We start from the raw sequence: 18,971 nt of genomic DNA on the forward strand, positions 1-18,971 counted from the left end.
TGTTGGTATAAAAATATATATAGATTTATTTTGAAATCAAGATGATTCATCTTAAGAGGTTTCTTGTCCTAAGGAATGATCAGAGGCATCATTGACCTACAGAAGATAAAACAGAATGGAAAATTGACACGCTGTTCACCAAGTCATGTATCACTCAAGTACAGTAGTTTTGATTAGATCAACTTCATTCAAGGAATATACTTTCCCCTTCTTGTGCTGTATGAAACTTTCATAGGCACCATTTCAGCATGTATGAATTACATGCCAATTACTTGGTGAGCCCTTGTGCGATTACTCCAGCTCACTTTTTAACACTAAGATCATTTCTGACCTCATCGGTTTGCATAAACCACTGAAGCCAAGCTTGATGCAATCTTAAAATTTGACAGTGTCATAATTTGACTGACTCCCCCCCCAAATGACTATAGACTTTGATATTTGCTCGAATAAGCCAGTCTCAAGCCTCCCTGCTGGTTTTGCACTGAGTAAAAGCACCATCTCTGACACACAGCGACATACCTGCATAATTTTGTTTCCTGTTAATCACAAACCTAACCAGAATTAAGAAGCTTTCTCAGGTCATGGTCCAGAGCCAGTTTGAAGAATATTTTGTGTGCAGAAACTGTTGGAAAAAGGCAACTATAACATTTAACTGTAATACCTGAATAAACTTGAGGTCGAATAATTGTGTATAAGTTTTTATTCAAAGTGAACATACATGTGCGTAGTAAGGTGTGCATTTGATCAAAGTGGCAAGTTTCCCTCATTGCTCCCTATTTTGAAGCAGGTCTGCAGACAGTTGTTCCTTCTTAACTGATATGACCAATAAAGTCATTCAACATTATTTCTGCTCGACCTTGAAGAAACAATAGATATTTAGTATATACATTTAATAAAGTGTGTTGACATAATTTATTTTACTTTGACTTATCTTGAGTGTATCTGCATCATAGGACAATCATTTAATACTTACATAATTTGAAATATATCTTCAAATAACCCAGTACACTTTGGGTTTTGCTGGTTATACTTGTAGTTTGTTGAAACCAATAAGATTCTCGGAGTAATACCTATTTAGGCAAGTTAAAGTAAAAAATACCATTTTAAAAAAAGGGAATCCACTAATGTCCACAACCTGAAATGAGAAGTTACATCAAGTAATATTCACAGTTATAAAAATCAGTGGAGAAGGCCCACTTCACCCAAAATCTAAATCTCTGGTCAATAACCCTGTGCGATTCATATTCATTTTGACCACACACTGGAATCCGTTGTGAAATTGACTTCACCTGAGGGGGAGAAGACACAGCCTCTCTTGGTCCCCCCCGCCAGCGATGAGACACACACCCCCATCGTTTTCAGGGGTGATGTCCTCGTACCCAGGTTACCATAGCAACCTGGAGGAGATGGGAGAGAGACAAAGTGAGAAACTGGACACAGCATATTTTTCTGGAGGAGACACCAATTTACTTGCTCCATTTAACGGTGGAACTAAATTTGGGTCTCCTACCGTCCAATTTAAGTTCATAAGACCAAATTAAGTAACACCCCTTCATTTAAGATTAGCTAGATGTAAAAAGGCGCATTGAGCTATGATGAGTTAAGTCGTTTTAAATAAATAGTGCGCTTGTGCACCAGGTCAAAGATATTCCATACATGGTTGACCAACACAGAGTGAAGACAGGTTGATTTACATACCTAGTTTGCTGGATGTGGATTTCCTAAAGAGATATTTCAGACTCCTATCACAATCGACCCCAGGTAATCAACAGGGTCTTGAAGTATCCTACAAACAAACTGCTACGGCTATTTTGGCTGGGATAGCCTACTGGAATAAGGAAGTAAGAACACCTAAATGTAGGAATAATCAAAGATAATTATCAGAGCCCTCATGTCCACATAAAGATATGTATTAAAATATGTTAAAAATGAGAAGAAATATTAAAAAAAGATATATATTAGCAAAGGTCAAACCCTACAAAGCCTACATGCATTGGCTGCGGGTAGACTACAACCATTCATTTCACCCACCTGAGAGTAAGGGAATAAACTGCGGGGATGAACTAAAGTTCAACAAGGAGAAGATAAAACCTGTGGATAAACTTGAGGAAGCCTGGTTAAATAATAAGTAAAATAACTAAGCTAAGTGGTATAACGTTTTATTTAAAATGAACATACATAAGCATACCAAAGTGTTTTAACAGTAGATTGGATCTCAAGACATGAAAGTATACAATATACATTAGATATTGCTACAGGTAAATGGAAATATGAACAAGACTTCGGTTGAGACTAATACTATGCGTGAGGAGTTTGAATACAATATAAGGGGAAGGAAAATGGATCCTGCAGTGTCACGTTCCCGCCTTCGCTGAATGACCCAAAGTAAATCATACAAATCGGTGGTTTATCAGTCAGATCTAGGAAATCCAGATTCCACATAACATGCTTTCTCATCCTCATACATTGAAATCACACTAGGTTTACTTCAGGAAACAAAGTATAATCTAAATTGCTTTTAAAAATGTCAGCAAAAAACAATCCTACATTGAAAAAGCTTTCAAAAAACAACGAGTGAACGCAAATAAAAAAATTAATAACCTAATCGACGACCACACTGGCGTCTGTGTGCGTCCATAAAAGGGGTCATTGTGTGTTTTATTCTGGTTTACATGTCCTAGTAGAACGGCAAACAGCTGCTCGTTATTATCAGGTTTTCCGGGAAGTGACCTTCCTACCTGTTTGGGGTCTTCGTTATGATTTGAGGGGGTCTCTGTGTCCATATCTCTGCCATGGTTGGGTTCCACGACAGACGCCCCGTAACTGAATTTGAGTTTAGGCCGGAGGTCGGTTGAGGCGGGGGATGGGTGGTCGGGTTTCCATTGTGCAGTCTCGTTTAGTAGCCGCCGCCGCCATAGCCTCCTCTCGGGTAGCCACCGCCGCCGCCACCTCCACCGCCTCCTCTGGTGTAGGGAGCCGCGCTCCTTTGGCTGCCGAAAGGCCCCCCCTTCATGGGGCCGTAGCCGGAGGTGTGCTGCCCATAGCCGCTTCCAAAATCGTTGTAGCCGTTTCCACCACCATATCCACCACTTCCCTGGTCTCCATAGCCGCCACCATATCCGCCGTATCCTCCTCCGTAGCCGCCACCACCACCGCCGCCATTATAGCCCCCGCCGCCATTTCCGTAGTTGTAGTTGCCGTACTCCCTGTTGCCGTAGCCATTTTGGCCGCCCCGCATGCCTCTTCCCCGTCCTCCCCCCATCCCCATGCCGCCTCTGCCGGACGCCTGCATCTCCTGCTTGGTCAGGGCTTTCTTAACCTCGACTTTGTGTCCATTGATGGAGTGGAACTTCACCACGACCGCCTTGTCGGCCGCGTCGTGCTCGTTGAAGTACACGAAGCCGAAGCCCCTCTTCTTGCCGGTCTCCTTGTCGGAGATGACTTCGGCCTTCTCGATCTCACCGTACTGGCTGAAATGGTCCATGAGGTGCTCCTCCTCGATGTCGTCTTTCAAGCCACCCACGAAGATCTTCTTCACCTTGGCGAGGGCCTCGGGTTTGTTGGCGTCCTCCCTGGCCACGGCGCGCTTCACCTCGACCGTGTTGCCGTCGACGGTGTGCGGCCTAGCCGCCATGGCGCAGTCGGCCTCCTCCGGCGTGGAGTAGGTCACAAAGCCGAAGCATCGCGACCTCTGCAGCTGCTTGTTCACCACCACCACGCAGTCGGTCAGGGTGCCGTACTGCTCGAAGTGCTTGCGCAGGCCATCGCTGTCGGTGTCCACGTTGAGTCCGCCGACGAAGAGTTTACAAAGCTGGTCGCTCATTTTCAGACAAAGGAATCGAGACGCTAGTTGAAGTCACGCAGTCGTTTGGTAATCTCAAAATGGTGGAGGAGGGGGAAGAACGCAGCAGAATTTATACCGAAGAGCGGCTCGAGAAAGCGGCGCCTCCTCTTCCGGTCCGCGGGGAGCTCTTTAGCGCGTAAACAACTCTATACACGTAGAGCGAGAGAGAGAGAGAGAGATGTTTACTGATATTAATGTAAAAAAAAAAGCCTCCAAAACAATTAAGAAATGAGAAATAAAAATAATGAGGATTTCCATGAGATCTGCCCTCAACTAAAACATGAAATAAAATGTAAAATGTAGCGGATTCCACGTTTTTTTATGTTATTGTTTTGGGTTTAAAACATTTGAGTGATAACCATGTGTTGCTGGTTTGGATTCAACAGTTCACTGGGCTCACATATCCATCTTTCATTCATACAATAAAATCTAACACTAGAGGAATAATACAGTTGTTTTTCACACGTATTATGTCACTCTAATTTGATTATTGTTGATTTTGGACGAATGGGTGCCCTAAAGCAATCAATTAAAATATTTTTCACAGGGTTGTTGTAACCTGTAATGCTTTTTTATTCACAAAATAATGACTTTAACAATCAAAAACTGACTGATTAATCAGACTTGGGAATGATTAGTTCACCAACATCTAAATCCATCCCGGTGGCAGTGACCATCATGAATTTCTGGCTTTGGAAAAATCCCAGGATTTATATATTTGTACTGCAAAATATTATAATTCTTGCAGTTTAATCCTATATCATCATGAACTTTATAATAAGTTTATATCCACATGCATGCTTTAGTTTTTCACTGCTACACCCTCCCCCCCATCCAAAAAATCGTGACTCCAAGCATCCTTCGTCCATAGAGATTCAGGTGGTTTCAGGTGAAAGACACAACACTTTGCATTTCTATGTGAGCAGAGCTGCAGTGAATAGTTTACCTCTTCACACCTTCCACAGCTTATGTTAACGCTGAGTTCATAGCCCACAGAGCGGACATGGCAAATAAAGAAACACCAAATTCAAAGTTCACTGAAATCTTTATGAGGCATATTGCTATGAAACAACCCCTTTATCTATTCTACCAACACAAACACACAGGACAGTCTGGTTCTCTTTTAAGATACAGTTCGAAACCATTAATGGGACACAAGTGAGGCATCTTTTGGTTTGTCCATAAACAACAAATGGAAGAAATGACTTACCACAAGACTGATCATGTTTAAAATAAAACTTTAAAACTTTTAAAATAAAAATTTGTTTTGAATGGGTGTCGTTACATTTCTACCATGTAAGAATTAGTTGTGCGTTAGCTGACAATGAAGTCAACTTTCATGTCCCACTAATTCACATTCCAGGTTTGAGTACGTCATGTGCTGTTCCCATTTTCAGTCCATCGTCTAGAAAAAGTTGAAAAGGTCAGGTCATGTTTTTACAAGACTAAAAGCAGGAGTTTTAACTTCTCGAACTGCAAGAAAAGCAAGATGGTTCAACCGACAGAGAAAAGATTGTGCATGACAGAAATTTACTGATGATTTTGGTGTAGTTTAATGCCGGGTAAACTCTTTAGTGTTGGTACCAAAAGCAGCCTTAACACATGCAGAAGAGAAAACAATCTGCAGTCCTTTGATATCTTGTTGGAAAAAGAGTAATGGAATAAGAAATATCTAAGAAATTAAAATTAAAAACAAGTTTAATTATGAAATTAAAAACTATTTCAGTGAGGTTTAATTTATGGGACAGTTTTATGTTGATATCACGGAATCGTTTCCAGTCTTTTAGCTGAAGAAAATAAAGATGAGCCGAAAATGAAAAATAAAACACACAAAAAAGGAAGACGATTTTTTTTTATCCAAACAAAGCTGGTTGTCTTGTTTGAATATTGTGTAATTTTCATTATGGTAGTAAATACACTATAATTGACACTACCAAGTGTGTGAAACTAACAGCTTTCCCAGCATCGATGAGCTACACCGGACAACCAGTTAACTGGAGGATACTGCAGGTCATGTCAGGTCAACAGCCAAGAAAAGACTTGTTCAGCTCACACAACATCTTTGCAGGAGGTTAATCTTCGTCATCGTTACTTGTCCCCAAAAAACACCCCAGAATTAGCACATGAGGACGACCAATTTCTAACTAATATTTACATTTGAAAAGGAGCAGCCCAATCAGATTCCGGTTTCACAGCCAAAGAGGGTGAAATGCAAAAATGTTAGTAGGCAGTTTCAAAGGAGGCAATTAATATATGCCCTCAACAATCCATCAAACAGCACATGGCTAAAAGACAACAGCATGCATCACATAATAAGATGCTACTATGAGACCAGGCAGCCATGTTTGTCTTTAAAAGAAAAACCCAACTCTCATGTGTTAGTCTCCTTAATGTTGTGAGTCAACACAGTCCTGCCACGTTATTTAAGTAACAAAGGAACACGACTAGTAAAAGGAAAAAAGGCAAAGTAACCTCAACAGGATTTTATTTGTTGTAGTAAAATCAAACATCGATCTAGTCGTTTGTTCGACCCCACAGTCCTTTCCCTCTCGTGTTTAATCTTGAGAGTGAAGGCTTGTAAGATAATGATGTTAATAGTCCATGTGCTTGAATGAATCAGATCGAACGACTTGTAGCCACTGCTAAAACAGTCTGAAAGGAGTCGAGCCCAGTTTCTGTGTGATAGAGTTGGGGGTGGGGGGGAGTGGGTGAAAAGGAATCACTCATGGAATTCTGGGTGGGAAGGGGTCGTAGGGTATTTTGCGTGTGTCTGTGTGTGTGTGTGGGGGGGGGGGGGGGGGGGGGGGCGTTGGTAGGGCACTAGATCACAGCTCCACGGGTGGCAGGTCACAGGTGATGGTTGACCGTTTACCATCAGGTCGTCGTTCAGACAGGGCGAATCTGAGTGATCACATGATGTAGACCTTCTCAGCCTGAGAGAAGTTGAAGACTTCTTTGGTTCTGGGACACACCACTTTGTCATCTTGGCGGATGGACAGAAGGGACTGGAAGAGATTATACAGAGAGGATGATGAATTAAGGAGAAAACAATTTTCGCTTTCCCTTATTTTAAGGGTTCATCTTGTGGGGTACTCACATTGTAGCCGTACACGTATCCATTAGGAAGCATCATCGGAGGGTTGTTTTCATTCATGACCTCTCCAGAGATCTTGCAAACTAGTCTGGAATTGGCACAATGGGCCATGGGCAGCGGCTGGGCCAACTTGTTTAGAGATTTACTGCACACTGGGCAGTCTGGGTTCTTTGAGGTACCGTCCTCCTTGTAGCACTGACTGGAATAGGCAATAAGGTTAGGGACCAAAACTTGATGTTGTTATCACAGAAAGAGCAAAGACAGTTATAACGTGCAATCGACCCTCTTTGGCAAACCTTAAGAACTCTGCCCTCATTTTAAATCCCATGTCTGCTTTCCTTATCATTCATTATAAAGGTAAAAAAAATAAATAGTTTAAATAGGTTTAATGAGGAGTTATAACATCAGGGTAAATATGTTAGGCCCTTTTCCACTGGTCAAAACCCCCACTGACATGTGGCTTTGTCTGCAGTGGGAATCGATTCAATCGTCAAATGACTCTGCAGGAGACACAGGTTTTCATCGGACTTGGCTTCGATCAGCAGAGATGTAAAGGAGACACCAACATGATGCACTGGGGAAGAATAACAGAAAGGCCACTTCCCTTACTGGTATTAGGAACGGAGCCAATTGCCTCTTTAAGCAGATTAACCAGTGTGCAGAAAAGCTGCATATCCTCACTTATTATATCGTAAATGAGGTAAACCTTTCAGCCAGTAAGTCTGCTCCATGTGTGTTAAACCAACTGGACCCATTCATGACATACAGTAGCTTTCATCTTGCCAGCATCGATTCAAGTCTGCAGTGTAGCTAAATATCACTTCACTGATTTTACTGAATTACACTGAACCGTTTATCAGATTCAAGTTACATTTCCCCTCTGTCTGTCCATGTCTCTGTCTTGATCCACAATTTCTCTCCGTCCCTCAACATTTAAACATCACGATCATTTGTTTAATTTCCTTTTTTTGGTAACAACACTATATTCAGCGAAGCCAGGCAGGGGCAACCGCTTGTTGAACCCGTGCGAAGAAGAGGTTTGAGATAGTCAGCTGACATTGTTGACCCAAACTGATAAGACCTCTGACTCAAGTACAACTTGCATCACTGTGTCGCCCTGAGTGACCTCATATTGGAAACAGAGTATGGTAGGATACGGTGTCTTGATGGCAGACAGCCCAGCCTGTAGGGTTATAGTGAACACAGAGTTGTTTCCAAGCTGGTGCAGTCTGTAGTTGTCATATCGAAACTGCTGGATCAGCATCTTCCAGCGGGCTGGATCCAAAAGATCCTAAAGCAACAGAAAAAACAAGAGACAGAGATTTTATCACCAAAAGAAACCCAGTAATTACTATTTGTGAGGTGCAGACCAGAGTGTCACATAAGCAACGGAAAAAACTCTACAAACTGAAAAAGAGGACAGACACACACAACCACTACACAGTTTCCTGTTTAAATCTTTTACAGAGATAAATTATAATAAAAATTAATTATATACAATAAATTTGAGATGAATAAATGTTGTCATGATGTCATGGTAAAACACCATTTCTCAAAAGATTTTTGTCTCCCAGTAAAGATTCAAAATAGAAACAGTTAAAAACAGATGCCCTGGACATTCTGAAGTAGTTGAGAAGAGGGAAGTGATTTAGTTTTTTTCACTAACACACAAGGCCATCTAGTGGCTTCTCTGGTGCTATAGCACTTCCTCTGCTAGATCTCTAGAAAGTGGTGTATTATCAATCATAAAAAAATGTTTGGCATTCAATTAACATCTGTCACTCAGCGTGTATTAGCAGCTGCTTTAAATTACATATTAGAGTTTAAATTTCAATTGTTTCTGTGCCAGTTCTGACAATGAAACAGACTTTTCCATGAGTGAATCGAAGAATCCCAAATATGATCTTACACATATACATAAATATCTAGATTACAATGGTTAAACAATCGGCGTTACCTTGTATGGAGAGATGTGTGTATCTGATGGGAAGGCCAACATCCCCATCACCTGCCGAACCTCATCCAACTGTCCACCCTCTGCTTGGCTGAAGTGTTTCCTGGCATGTCTGAAACAAAGACAAACAAAACCACCATCAATGGGGCAAAGATGGAAAATGGTAATTTTTGGTATTGTCAATATTTAACATTATAGGTACAGTTGGTGTATTTAAGGTGAAACAATTACGGTGTTTGTAAAGATAAAGTGTGTGTTTGTATGTGTTTGTGTTGTGGTTCTGTGTCTAGTACCTGACTGCATCCATGCGTTTGTTTTGTCTGATGAGCTCGATGAACTCCTGGATTCTCAGACTGAACTCAAGACAACTCTGCAGAAAGAACAGAAGTAAAACGATATTAAAAGCAGTGAAATGCTGCAGAGCCCCCAGACTTTCTCTTTCTCCTTTCTGAACTCAGGAAGTACTGCAGCATGGATGTAACTGATCATTTTATGTAACTGCTGTGGTGCTGGAAGATTCCATAGCTGCCTTTTAATGCTTTATCGACCAAATGTTTTTTTTAAAATAGGAAAAAAATTCCTGCTGCAGTGGAGCCAGAAAAAGAGCGCAGCAGTTGGTTGGCGTCAGCTTCCTAATCCTCTTTTGACATAATAATTCAGTTGGAAATTTCCCGAATGCTTGTAGCAGGGAATAAAAAGCATCAGAACAGTCCTGAAACCTTGAAGTTTTTTGGGCATCTCCCTACAACAATGTTGACACTGCTGGTACCAGTTAACTGAGATGATTATCATGCATTCCTGCAGTTCTGATCTAACTTAGTAGGAATGTCAGACATACCAACATTTTGGTAGCTGATATCAAAACCATTCAAACCCCACAATTCTCATAGACACCCCCATTACATTGTACTTCTGGTTTAATGGAATAATCCCAGGATTAACACTTCAGAGAGTAGGGAATTCTAATCCATTATAATGTTCCAGTTGAGCTCCAATTTTCAAGTATTGCTTTAACTTGCTGCCACTGACAGAAGAGCAAAACACCAAAAGTAAAATAAATCAAATGAAACCATTGGCATTCCAGAGGCTAAATGTGAACTGTTGTAAATGAACTACCTTCATTTTACGGAGGCGAGACTTGTTGTCGTGGCACCAGGCTAAACAGGTGGCGGTCTCCTGCCTCTCCAGAGACTCCTCCACCTCCTTAGCTGTGAGGAACATTTCAATGTTCACCAGATCCTAAAAAATAGAGACATGTCAACATGTCAACAAAGAGAGAAACTTAAAACATAAATACAATTGTGACCCGATAATTAAATTCAAAAAGCACAAGACACGCAATAATATGTGTATAAACAAAAACTGATAGTCAGGGTCAGTTAGTATTGAGTTGACAATCACCTCTATACCGCTCTGTCTGGCCAGTTTAACAGCTGTGTTGTAGTAGCCGCAGCGCAGCAGGTGCTCCACCATCATGCGATCCATGCGTTTCTTCTTCCACAGGTTGGCTGAGGCCGGCTGGTCGCTGCTGTGCTCCTTCAAGTGCTCGATGCGACGCTTACACAGCTTGGCACTCTCGTCTTCTGCCTGGATGGACTCTGCAGCCTATGGGACACACACTCATTCTTACTGTACTTATCAAATGGAGTGAGATCAGTGCATGTCTGAAAGCTGCTTGAGACTATTTGTCTCTTCACCAACTAGATGTTGGTATGTGACAGACATCTGCTGCACATTATTGCACAGAGGTAAAAAAAAACAAAAACAGCCATGATAGCTTAAGGGCAGTTATCATGATTTCTTATTCAAAAATATTTCTTATACGTTTTGTATTTTTAGTCTGAAAAGTTTCGAGATAAGTAGATTAACTGAAAGTTACAAATTCCAAATCTAAGCATAGCAGCAAGACCTTGATCAAGAAGTAATAAATCGACCAGATATTGTGTTATGTTTGTATCTATAAGAACACATTTAGTGGCTTGCCTGTTTGTATACATCTGTATCCCTCACCTTCCTTTTGAGGGCGCTGAGTTTCTCCACCACCCCATCCAGCAGTGACACCACAGAGTCAACCACGGGGAAGCTGCTCAGGGTTTTCTCCAGCTCCGCCACGACCATCGTCACGTGACTGGTCTCCCGATCTATGTTCTTCTGAGCTGCTCTGAAACGTTTGTTCAGGGTCTCGTACGGGACCTGTGAAGACAACGTCGTTGGATAGGATGAGTGTGTGAAGCATTCGGGTTTGACAGCGGCACGGAGCTAACCTGCGATAGGTGCGTGTTTACAAATGGTGGTCTTAAAACACATTCAGATTTTCAGTTTAAAGTTACTATGTCCTGGTTATTGCATAACCACCTGAATATAGGAAATCGTGAAGTTTAGTTACCGCACAATGAGCCCTTTATATCTAAAGAGGGGCTTTTTGTGTTTTTTGTTCCCTACACGCCACCGTAGACTCACCTATAAGCTTGAACAGAGAGGGTGAGGCACAGGGAATTCAGTTGGTTGTAATCTGCAACCTCATTGTTTTCATTTTTAGCTGCTGGACCAGTAAAAATACACAAAGGGCCAGTACAACTCTGATCTACTGGCTGCTAGGCAGAAGGGAAAAGCAATGTTATTTAGGAAACTGATGTTTGGCTCTAATGAAGTATACAATCTGGTGAAATTTGATAGTTTAATTAAATAGTTGCTTTATTATTTTACTAAGATTTCGAATAGCTATATTCTGCAGAATAATAATTTGTCACAGCTGGTTCAAAAACCTCATTACAATCACAAACTCCAGATTTTCTAAATAATAATTACCCTAGAATAAAAATACGGGAGTGCATCTTTGATTAACAAGCAGTAAGCACAATAAAAACCCTATTAGCTTTATCACAGATAACTTTTAAACTATGAGATCTCTGTAATGTTATCAAACCAAACGACAGTGTTTTCCTTGCTCTCCGTGAACCAATTTCATCTGACTGTTGTGGTTCCTTCTTGTTCTCTGCACAAAACAATGAGGAGAGCTTTGATCCATCGGGAATACTTTCTCTCTTTTAAGTTGGAGCCAAGTTCATTTCACAGATCACTAAGACTGGAGAGAAACATCAGTGGAGTGGAGCATCACAGAATGTTGATGCTTTGCTGGAATTTGGGGAATTCAGTTCTAATTTTGCTGAATTAAAGCCCAGAATAGGATGCCATGATTCAGATATTTAATTGTACCATGGAACAGTTTCATACGCATAATATTCATTGCATCTCCGCTGGCAGAAAACAGCAGGATTTATCTGCTCAGGAATGTACACAGCCGCTGCATGAGACAGGAAGGATGGCTGAGACATTGCCTTTATATCGGTCTCTCCAGCATTTCTTATTCCTGGTGGCTACATTAAGACCAGGGTTTTCCACAGACATATTAAAATGGTCTGTGATTGAACAGCAAACATTGATTTTAGTGACACACTTGGCCAAAGATCAGCAGATTAATTCAGTGTCACAAAATGAAGGAGCCAGGAGAGATGCTTATCATTACAGCAAGGTGTAGATCGAGCCACATTACCTCATTGCCTCTGTGATTTCTGGAAAATGCAAACATGTAGGGTTGGGCAGTAAAGTGACACAACCACCAAGGGATATATATATATATATATATATATATATATATATATCAACTGGTGTGTATATGCACTATGACTCGAATACCTCATCTCAGGGGCTCAGGGTATCTGCTGAAACAGAGGACTCATTGTGCCTCAACTGTAAAAGCTGTGGAGATGTGGATCATTTGTATGTTAAGTAGTGTGAGACCAGGGATTCCTGCAGCACTAGCAGTAACTAAATTAATTGTATCATTCATTTCAGGGACAATGACATGTTCGCTACTTTGAATAGTCTCAATCAAGTCACATGTATGTGTCAGACCTTTTTCAGAGACCCATGTATTGTTCCCTGGGAAATTGGGGAAAGCCTAGAAAAAAACAACAACAAAAAGACACTATCTCACTGTTAAATAATAATAATCATTTTATAAAAAACTACATCTGTCCCTTGATCCCACTCGGCACCAGGATTTCATGGGTTCTTCCCTGACCCATACCACATCCTTCATGAGACGCTGTCCAGTAGGTTTTTTCCTTTAACACTTAAGAGAAATAAAAAGATTTTGAATATGATCGGTCTCTAGAGCTTTTAAGATTCACCCTTCTCCAATCAACCTTGATTAGCTTGACAGTTAACAATGTAACTCAGTCATGTTTCAGACAGTACATGTGGGGCCCGACTGACACTGTGTGACTGGTTGTCTTTCATGATTTGTTGTGAGTTGACTCAGTGCAAGAGACACTGCCAAGCCCCACTCCTCACAGCACATTTTAATCATTAATGATTATCACAACACTTCTTGGGTAAATTTAAGAAGTCTGGATGATAATGATGACGAGTTGGACTCACCTTGAAAATACAGACACAATGTCGTAGTGTTACACTATCAATAGACTGTTGAAGGCCTGTTTGCTCAGCTTTCAGGTTACCTACCAACAAACCACTGGTTCAGATGGTGTGTTGAAGGACAACAGATGAACATTAGAGTTACCAGTATAACCTCACCATGATCTGACAGGAAAATAAAAACACTAAGGACGTAATATGCAACACATGCTTGTAGGTTCATGTGTGTGTGAGGCAACATTCTGCTCAACACGTGTACAACACTGCTCCCCTCCCAGTGCTACCAGTCCCGTTTAGTGCCTTTTTTCCAGTGCCTTTTAGAACCATCACTCCTGTCTTAAAATGGTGCCCATCATCCCCACTGCAGCATCCAGGCACCGGCAACACGAAACACGCCACGATTTTTTGTATTTGTTTAATCTAATGAATCATGGCAGCACCACACCACCGGGTTCCCCCAACATTAAAGCTGCCAATACGCCGGTACTCACGCCGTGTTCGTGTGTCCCCTGGAGGCGGCTGGCAAACGGCGAGCAGCCCGGACTCGATCCGGCTCGTCGGCTAAAGGCAGTGTCGCAGCAGTGTTGTGTGGAATGGAGGAGCAGCGCGTGTGTGCGGCGGCAGCAGCCCGTGATTTCTCTCGCTGGCCATTTTGAAAGAAGCACACACACAGGCGGCAGCGATCTGATGACACTGCGCTTCCTCACAGGGCTGTTGCTGCTGGTGGCTTCACGGGCTGTCACCCCCCCCCCCCCCCCCGTAGACCCACCTCTCAGCCATACACTCAATCTCCAGGTGAAATAGGAGATTCACCTTTATTTGTGTGCATATATATATATATATATATGTATGATTTTAAAAAAAGATGGGAGGGTGTAAGCCACAGCCAGGCAGCCGACACAGCAGCTAGCTAGCGGGGGGACACATGCCGACTGCACGGGGCTTCACCACTGACGCCGTGTCTGCTCGTTGAAGGACACACGAACCACGTTGTTGGACGATCTGTCACCGTGGTTCACTGTCTCACATGCATGGAACAGCACCAGCTAGCCCCCTGGGTACCTAGCTTAACTTAGCTTCAACATCAAAGCTAATTCCGTTCTAACGTGCAGCCCCCCCCCCCCCCCCCCCCAACATGTTATCTGACGTGACACCAGTGCCGCTGTAGACCATCTTGTCAAAAAACAACAAGGTTTAAACTTGTGCTAACATCTGAGGCCTTCGACCCAGTCACCGACTCAGATAATAAAAAAACAACCATTAAAGCCGCACACACTTGAGCCAAGTGGCCTTCTATATGTTTATATCTATCAAACTATGTATTGTTTACTGTCGCTTTTCAAACCCAGGTATTAAATGGACGATGCTACCTGGCTAAGCTAGTCCAGCCAGCGTTAGCCTCCCAGTCCAGTTCGCTTGCCCTCGGTATCTAATGAACCAGAAATCCCCGTTAAACCAGCAACACCGACCGAGCTTTGTGTTTCAGCCGCGCGGGGCTCGTCGGGCTGTGTGTATTCAACCGTTTCGGGGTGTATTTACCTTCAGGGTGGGGTATTCTTGGACTTTGAGAGCCATGGACAGTTGGGATGCTGTCTCCTGCACCGCCATCTTGGTTTTGTGGTTCTCTTGTGGTTGTTTGTGTTTTTTTTTTTTTTTTTCTCTCTCCATCAACTCGGAATGGCCCCGGCGCTCACTACCGCCACCTGGTGGGACGGTGTCAGCCCTGCCAGTGTAGAGGGGAGATTCAGATGGTTTTTATTCAAAATGAGAAACAATATAAAATCTAAACTAACAGTGATTTTCATTTATTGATTAATGTATCTATAATTTTCTTGATTAATTGATGCATCATTCATCGGTAAAAGATTAAAGAAATTGTCATTCAAATGTAATTTTTTGTCTAAGGAAAAATAACAAAACCCAGTAACAATAATGATTGTCAGGACTTTTGATCCAGGCTTCTCCCACAACATATATGACCTTTAGTAGATTTACATATTTCAGTTCTTAAACAATGTGGCCGAGTGTGAAAGCGATCCACATTTCTATAATTGAATAAAAGATTAACTGATGATACTGTTTAAGCATCCACTTCAGGAATATGTGAGTTTGAGTCTCATCGGTCACTGTTTGTATTCACCTTGAGATGAGATCCACAAGATTGTATAATATAATATATACTATAATACTGTGTATGAGCTAACTCTGAATTTAACTGAAACTAAATAATTATGATATTTCAGCTTCCAATACCAGGTCAAAATAGATTACAGATGCATTTAATCACATCAAATATAACCTGAAACCAATCAAATGATGTCATCAATGAAAAACAGTCACTCGAGATTTAATCTTTTTTGGGACTGTGAGTCAAACAAAATTAACAACCGAGGAAAACAAATTCAGTTATGACATTTTTAGTGACCACAATCAAAAAAATATAAATTACATTAACGGATGATGAAAATTTATATTAGTTGTAGCCCTGCTGTGGCACCAAGGGCTAATCAATCAAATCCAAGAAATCAAAGTTTTTTTGAAATCCTGATGTTAGTGAGGATACAACACAATCAATCATTAGTTTGAGGGAATCCTGAATTCTTCAGATCCAGGTGGAAACGAGTCTGTAAAAATGTCAAGACAGTTTCCTAAAATAAAACCTCTGACAACTACGATAGAAATAATATAACATCATTTTTCCACTGATGAGGAAATTAACTCTTTTAAAAGTAGATAAATATTTTCCCTTGAAACATGGATCACCCTCAATATGAATCCCATCACTGGCTCCATATCATGTCCACATTTATTTTCCTGTGCGAATGGGAGCTCCCTCCCCCTGCTGCGGTGAACGTGTTCCCATTGGCCACTGTCCAGTGCCGAGCCGCGCTGATTGGCTGGCACAACGTGTTATCGCTTACAATTGGCCCATTACTTGCTGCATGTACCACACACCTCCCACACAGCTTTACAACAAAGTGGAAAAGTGGACACACACTGACAGAGAGAGAGAGGAAGGTGACGCAAGATTTGTGATGTGTTTCTTGCCCCGTACGAGTGCTTCCTGTGTGTGGCTGGTGTGTAGTGTGTGTGTGTATGTGTGTGTGTGTGTGTGTGTACATGAGCACTGCTGCCGTTAGCTGAGTTAACTCGGCGCCAAGTCAGATAAGAGGGGAACTGAAAGTGTGTGAACTTACAGTGAGAAGGTGTGTTTGTGTGACTGTGTTTACTTCTGTTTATGTACAGTGTACAGTGTGTGTAACGGCAGGATTTTTATATATTAAAGAAGAACTTGCCAGGTGACATTATTATCTCTGAGTTTTAATAAGATGAATCTAATCAGAGTGGTGTTTAAATGTTTGCGATCATAACTTCTCAAGACATCTATTTGAGATTTGGAATTTTTTTTTAATTTTTAATAAAGTTGGTTGAAGCAGTAAAATACACAGTGCGACAGTAGAGTATGTAATTACAGTTATAAGAACATTTTGTATGTTGAATTCTATTAAGAGTTAATCTCTCTTTTCCTGTTGAGGAAGGAAACTTTTGCTGACCGTGGTTTTCTCATCTTTAGATTCTAGCTGCCATCTTTCTATCTATAGACCACCAACTTCAATATTAGCACATTAAACCATTACATGTTATTGACAGGTGACAATGGTCAGTACATTTTCAGCATCTTACTCTTTGTGATATAATTGATTCTTCTTCATTTATTCAGGATCTTTCTCCTCATCCTCACACCTGTCCTCCTACTCTGCTTCTCCATTAAACCCCCTTCTTTCCTCATTTCTCCTCTACCCTTCCACTCGTCTTTCCCCCCCGCCCACCTGCTCCTCCTCCCTCCTCTCCTACACGTGGGTTAGATACCTCATGCCTGCGGTACTCGTCTGATGCAATGGTAGATTAGATTGCTAGGCGCTCTAGTATATCCTCTCTCCTCTGTAGCGGCGTCCACATTGTTCTGCAGCTGTCTGTCAGGATCCATATATCCAAATCAATTTCTACTGATGTGCCTGCGTCTGCATATTTTCTTTCAGCTTGTGTATGTGTGTGTGTATGTGTGTGTGCACATATTCACGTGTCTCTTGCATCTTTGCGTTTTGCATGCACGCTTTGTTGCAGATGCTTTATTTTTACAACTTGTGATGCTTGTATATTAATTTATTGATGCACACGTTTGCATATTTATGCATGTGCAGGCATGTATTGTTGTAATTGTTTGTATGTGTGTGTGTGTGTGTGTGTGTGTGTGTTGTGTTTGTATGCGATAGCTCTAGGTCTCGCTGGCTGTTAGTCTTGATAAGGCCAGCAGTTGGGAGGCGTTGGGTCGGGGCTGCTGCTCGCCTGGCCTCCACGTGGTGGATCTGCTGAGAAGGAGCTGAGCCATTAGACACGCTGCAGTGACTACAGAGACAGAAGAGAAGGGGTGGGGAGGATGGAGATAAGGGTGCTGGAAAGAGAGATGTAGGAACGAGGAGGGAGTGGAGGGGTGAGGGAGCGTGATGGAGTGCGTATGAGATCGAGAGATAAATTGGGAGGGAGAGAAGACACAGCGCAAGATGAGCAGATGGAAGAGCAGGAGGTAAAGAGATGGAGAAGGGAGGGAGAGGGAGGTGACAAGCAGACAGAGGAGGGAAGGTGTGGGAGGAAGGTGGGCGAGGGGGGAGATGGGGCGAGGAGTGGAGAGGTTGGGGAGATGGATGAGGAGAGAAACTGAGGAGGAGGGGGACAATGAGTGTGTGGAGTGATCCAGGGGAGGAGAGGGTGTGACTGTTAATGTCCACCCTCACACACATGTGAGCATCAGGGCTGGTTCACACACACACACACACACACACACACACACACACACACACACACACACACGAGGGAGTGATCAGTGCAGTTAAACAAACACTGTGAGGCCGGGATTCCTCTCATGCATCACCTCACTTATTTCTCTCTCTCATTTAATATTCTAGCAATCATTACATGTCCCTGTCCCCTCTACCTCTCTACCTTCCCCTCTGCTTCCTTCCCTGTGCATCCAGAACAATCATCTCGCCTTGTCGTCTCTTCTCTCCGTCCTCGTTTAGAAGCACAGAGTGTGTTTCCTGTTGTTTTCCCGGGGAACATTTGCATCCCTCGTGTAAAACGTGGCTGTAAAGTGAAGTTACCATCTGCCTTGTTGACAAGATAAAAGGGTTGTTACCTTCTCACTTTGTCGTCTTCACGTTGTCAGTTGGAATTTGGTGTGAGAACCAAAAAGCCAAACTTGTGCACCTATATCCCACATGCATCTTTTACATGTAACATGTTAAGACACTGATCTCATAGCAGTAAGTTCCCATGTGGGGTGTGATCGCTCACACAGCTAATTAAAGCTAATGAACCAGTTTTGGGATTGAATTCGGATAATTTGTTGAGTTGAACATATCTTGATTATTATGGGCTGATATAAAACAGCAAGTGGCTGATACTGTCTGCAATGGGGAGCAAACATTTGATGCATCACCCGCTCACACAGCCTCTAAATCCCCAGAAGTCATTTTAATTTGAGCATAATTTAAGCTGCGGGACATCGGCTTTTCTTGCCTCACATATCATCAGAAACAGATTTTTTTGGACTCTTTATAAGAACCCGACGTATATCATGG

At 42.1% G+C, this 18,971-nt stretch overlaps 2 protein-coding genes across 10 annotated transcripts; both read right to left on the reverse strand.

Annotated features, from left to right (window-relative positions):
* On the reverse strand, window positions 1–3,901 carry LOC133959319 (heterogeneous nuclear ribonucleoprotein A0-like). Of its 7 annotated transcripts, none has more exons than XM_062394453.1 (4): window positions 2,739–3,901; window positions 1,699–1,851; window positions 1,290–1,397; window positions 1–96 (listed from the first exon to the last, which is right to left on the reverse strand). In XM_062394453.1, the coding sequence occupies exon 1, from the start codon at window positions 3,821–3,823 to the stop codon at window positions 2,897–2,899; it is 927 nt and encodes a 308-aa protein (XP_062250437.1). In that variant the 5' UTR covers window positions 3,824–3,901; the 3' UTR covers window positions 1–96; window positions 1,290–1,397; window positions 1,699–1,851; window positions 2,739–2,896. The 7 variants fall into 7 exon arrangements, with proteins under 7 accessions (XP_062250437.1, XP_062250434.1, XP_062250436.1 ...); XM_062394450.1 differs by having other exon boundaries at window positions 1–1,070; XM_062394452.1 differs by lacking the exon at window positions 1,699–1,851.
* A 969-nt stretch (window positions 3,902–4,870) lies between these two features.
* maea (macrophage erythroblast attacher, E3 ubiquitin ligase) lies at window positions 4,871–14,964 on the reverse strand. Of its 3 annotated transcripts, none has more exons than XM_062394457.1 (9): window positions 14,872–14,964; window positions 10,903–11,085; window positions 10,294–10,497; window positions 10,009–10,131; window positions 9,186–9,262; window positions 8,896–9,004; window positions 8,096–8,229; window positions 6,942–7,137; window positions 4,871–6,849 (listed from the first exon to the last, which is right to left on the reverse strand). In XM_062394457.1, exons 1-9 carry the CDS (start codon window positions 14,938–14,940, stop codon window positions 6,754–6,756), a joined length of 1,191 nt encoding a protein of 396 aa, XP_062250441.1. In that variant the 5' UTR covers window positions 14,941–14,964; the 3' UTR covers window positions 4,871–6,753. The 3 variants fall into 3 exon arrangements, with proteins under 3 accessions (XP_062250441.1, XP_062250439.1, XP_062250440.1); XM_062394455.1 differs by having other exon boundaries at window positions 10,876–11,085; window positions 14,872–14,954; XM_062394456.1 differs by lacking the exon at window positions 14,872–14,964 and adding an exon at window positions 13,824–13,988 and having other exon boundaries at window positions 10,876–11,085.
* Window positions 14,965–18,971: the final 4,007 nt, after the last annotated feature.

The sequence above is a fragment of the Platichthys flesus genome, chromosome 8, assembly GCF_949316205.1.
Source record: "Platichthys flesus chromosome 8, fPlaFle2.1, whole genome shotgun sequence".
Classification (NCBI taxonomy): domain Eukaryota; kingdom Metazoa; phylum Chordata; class Actinopteri; order Pleuronectiformes; family Pleuronectidae; genus Platichthys; species Platichthys flesus.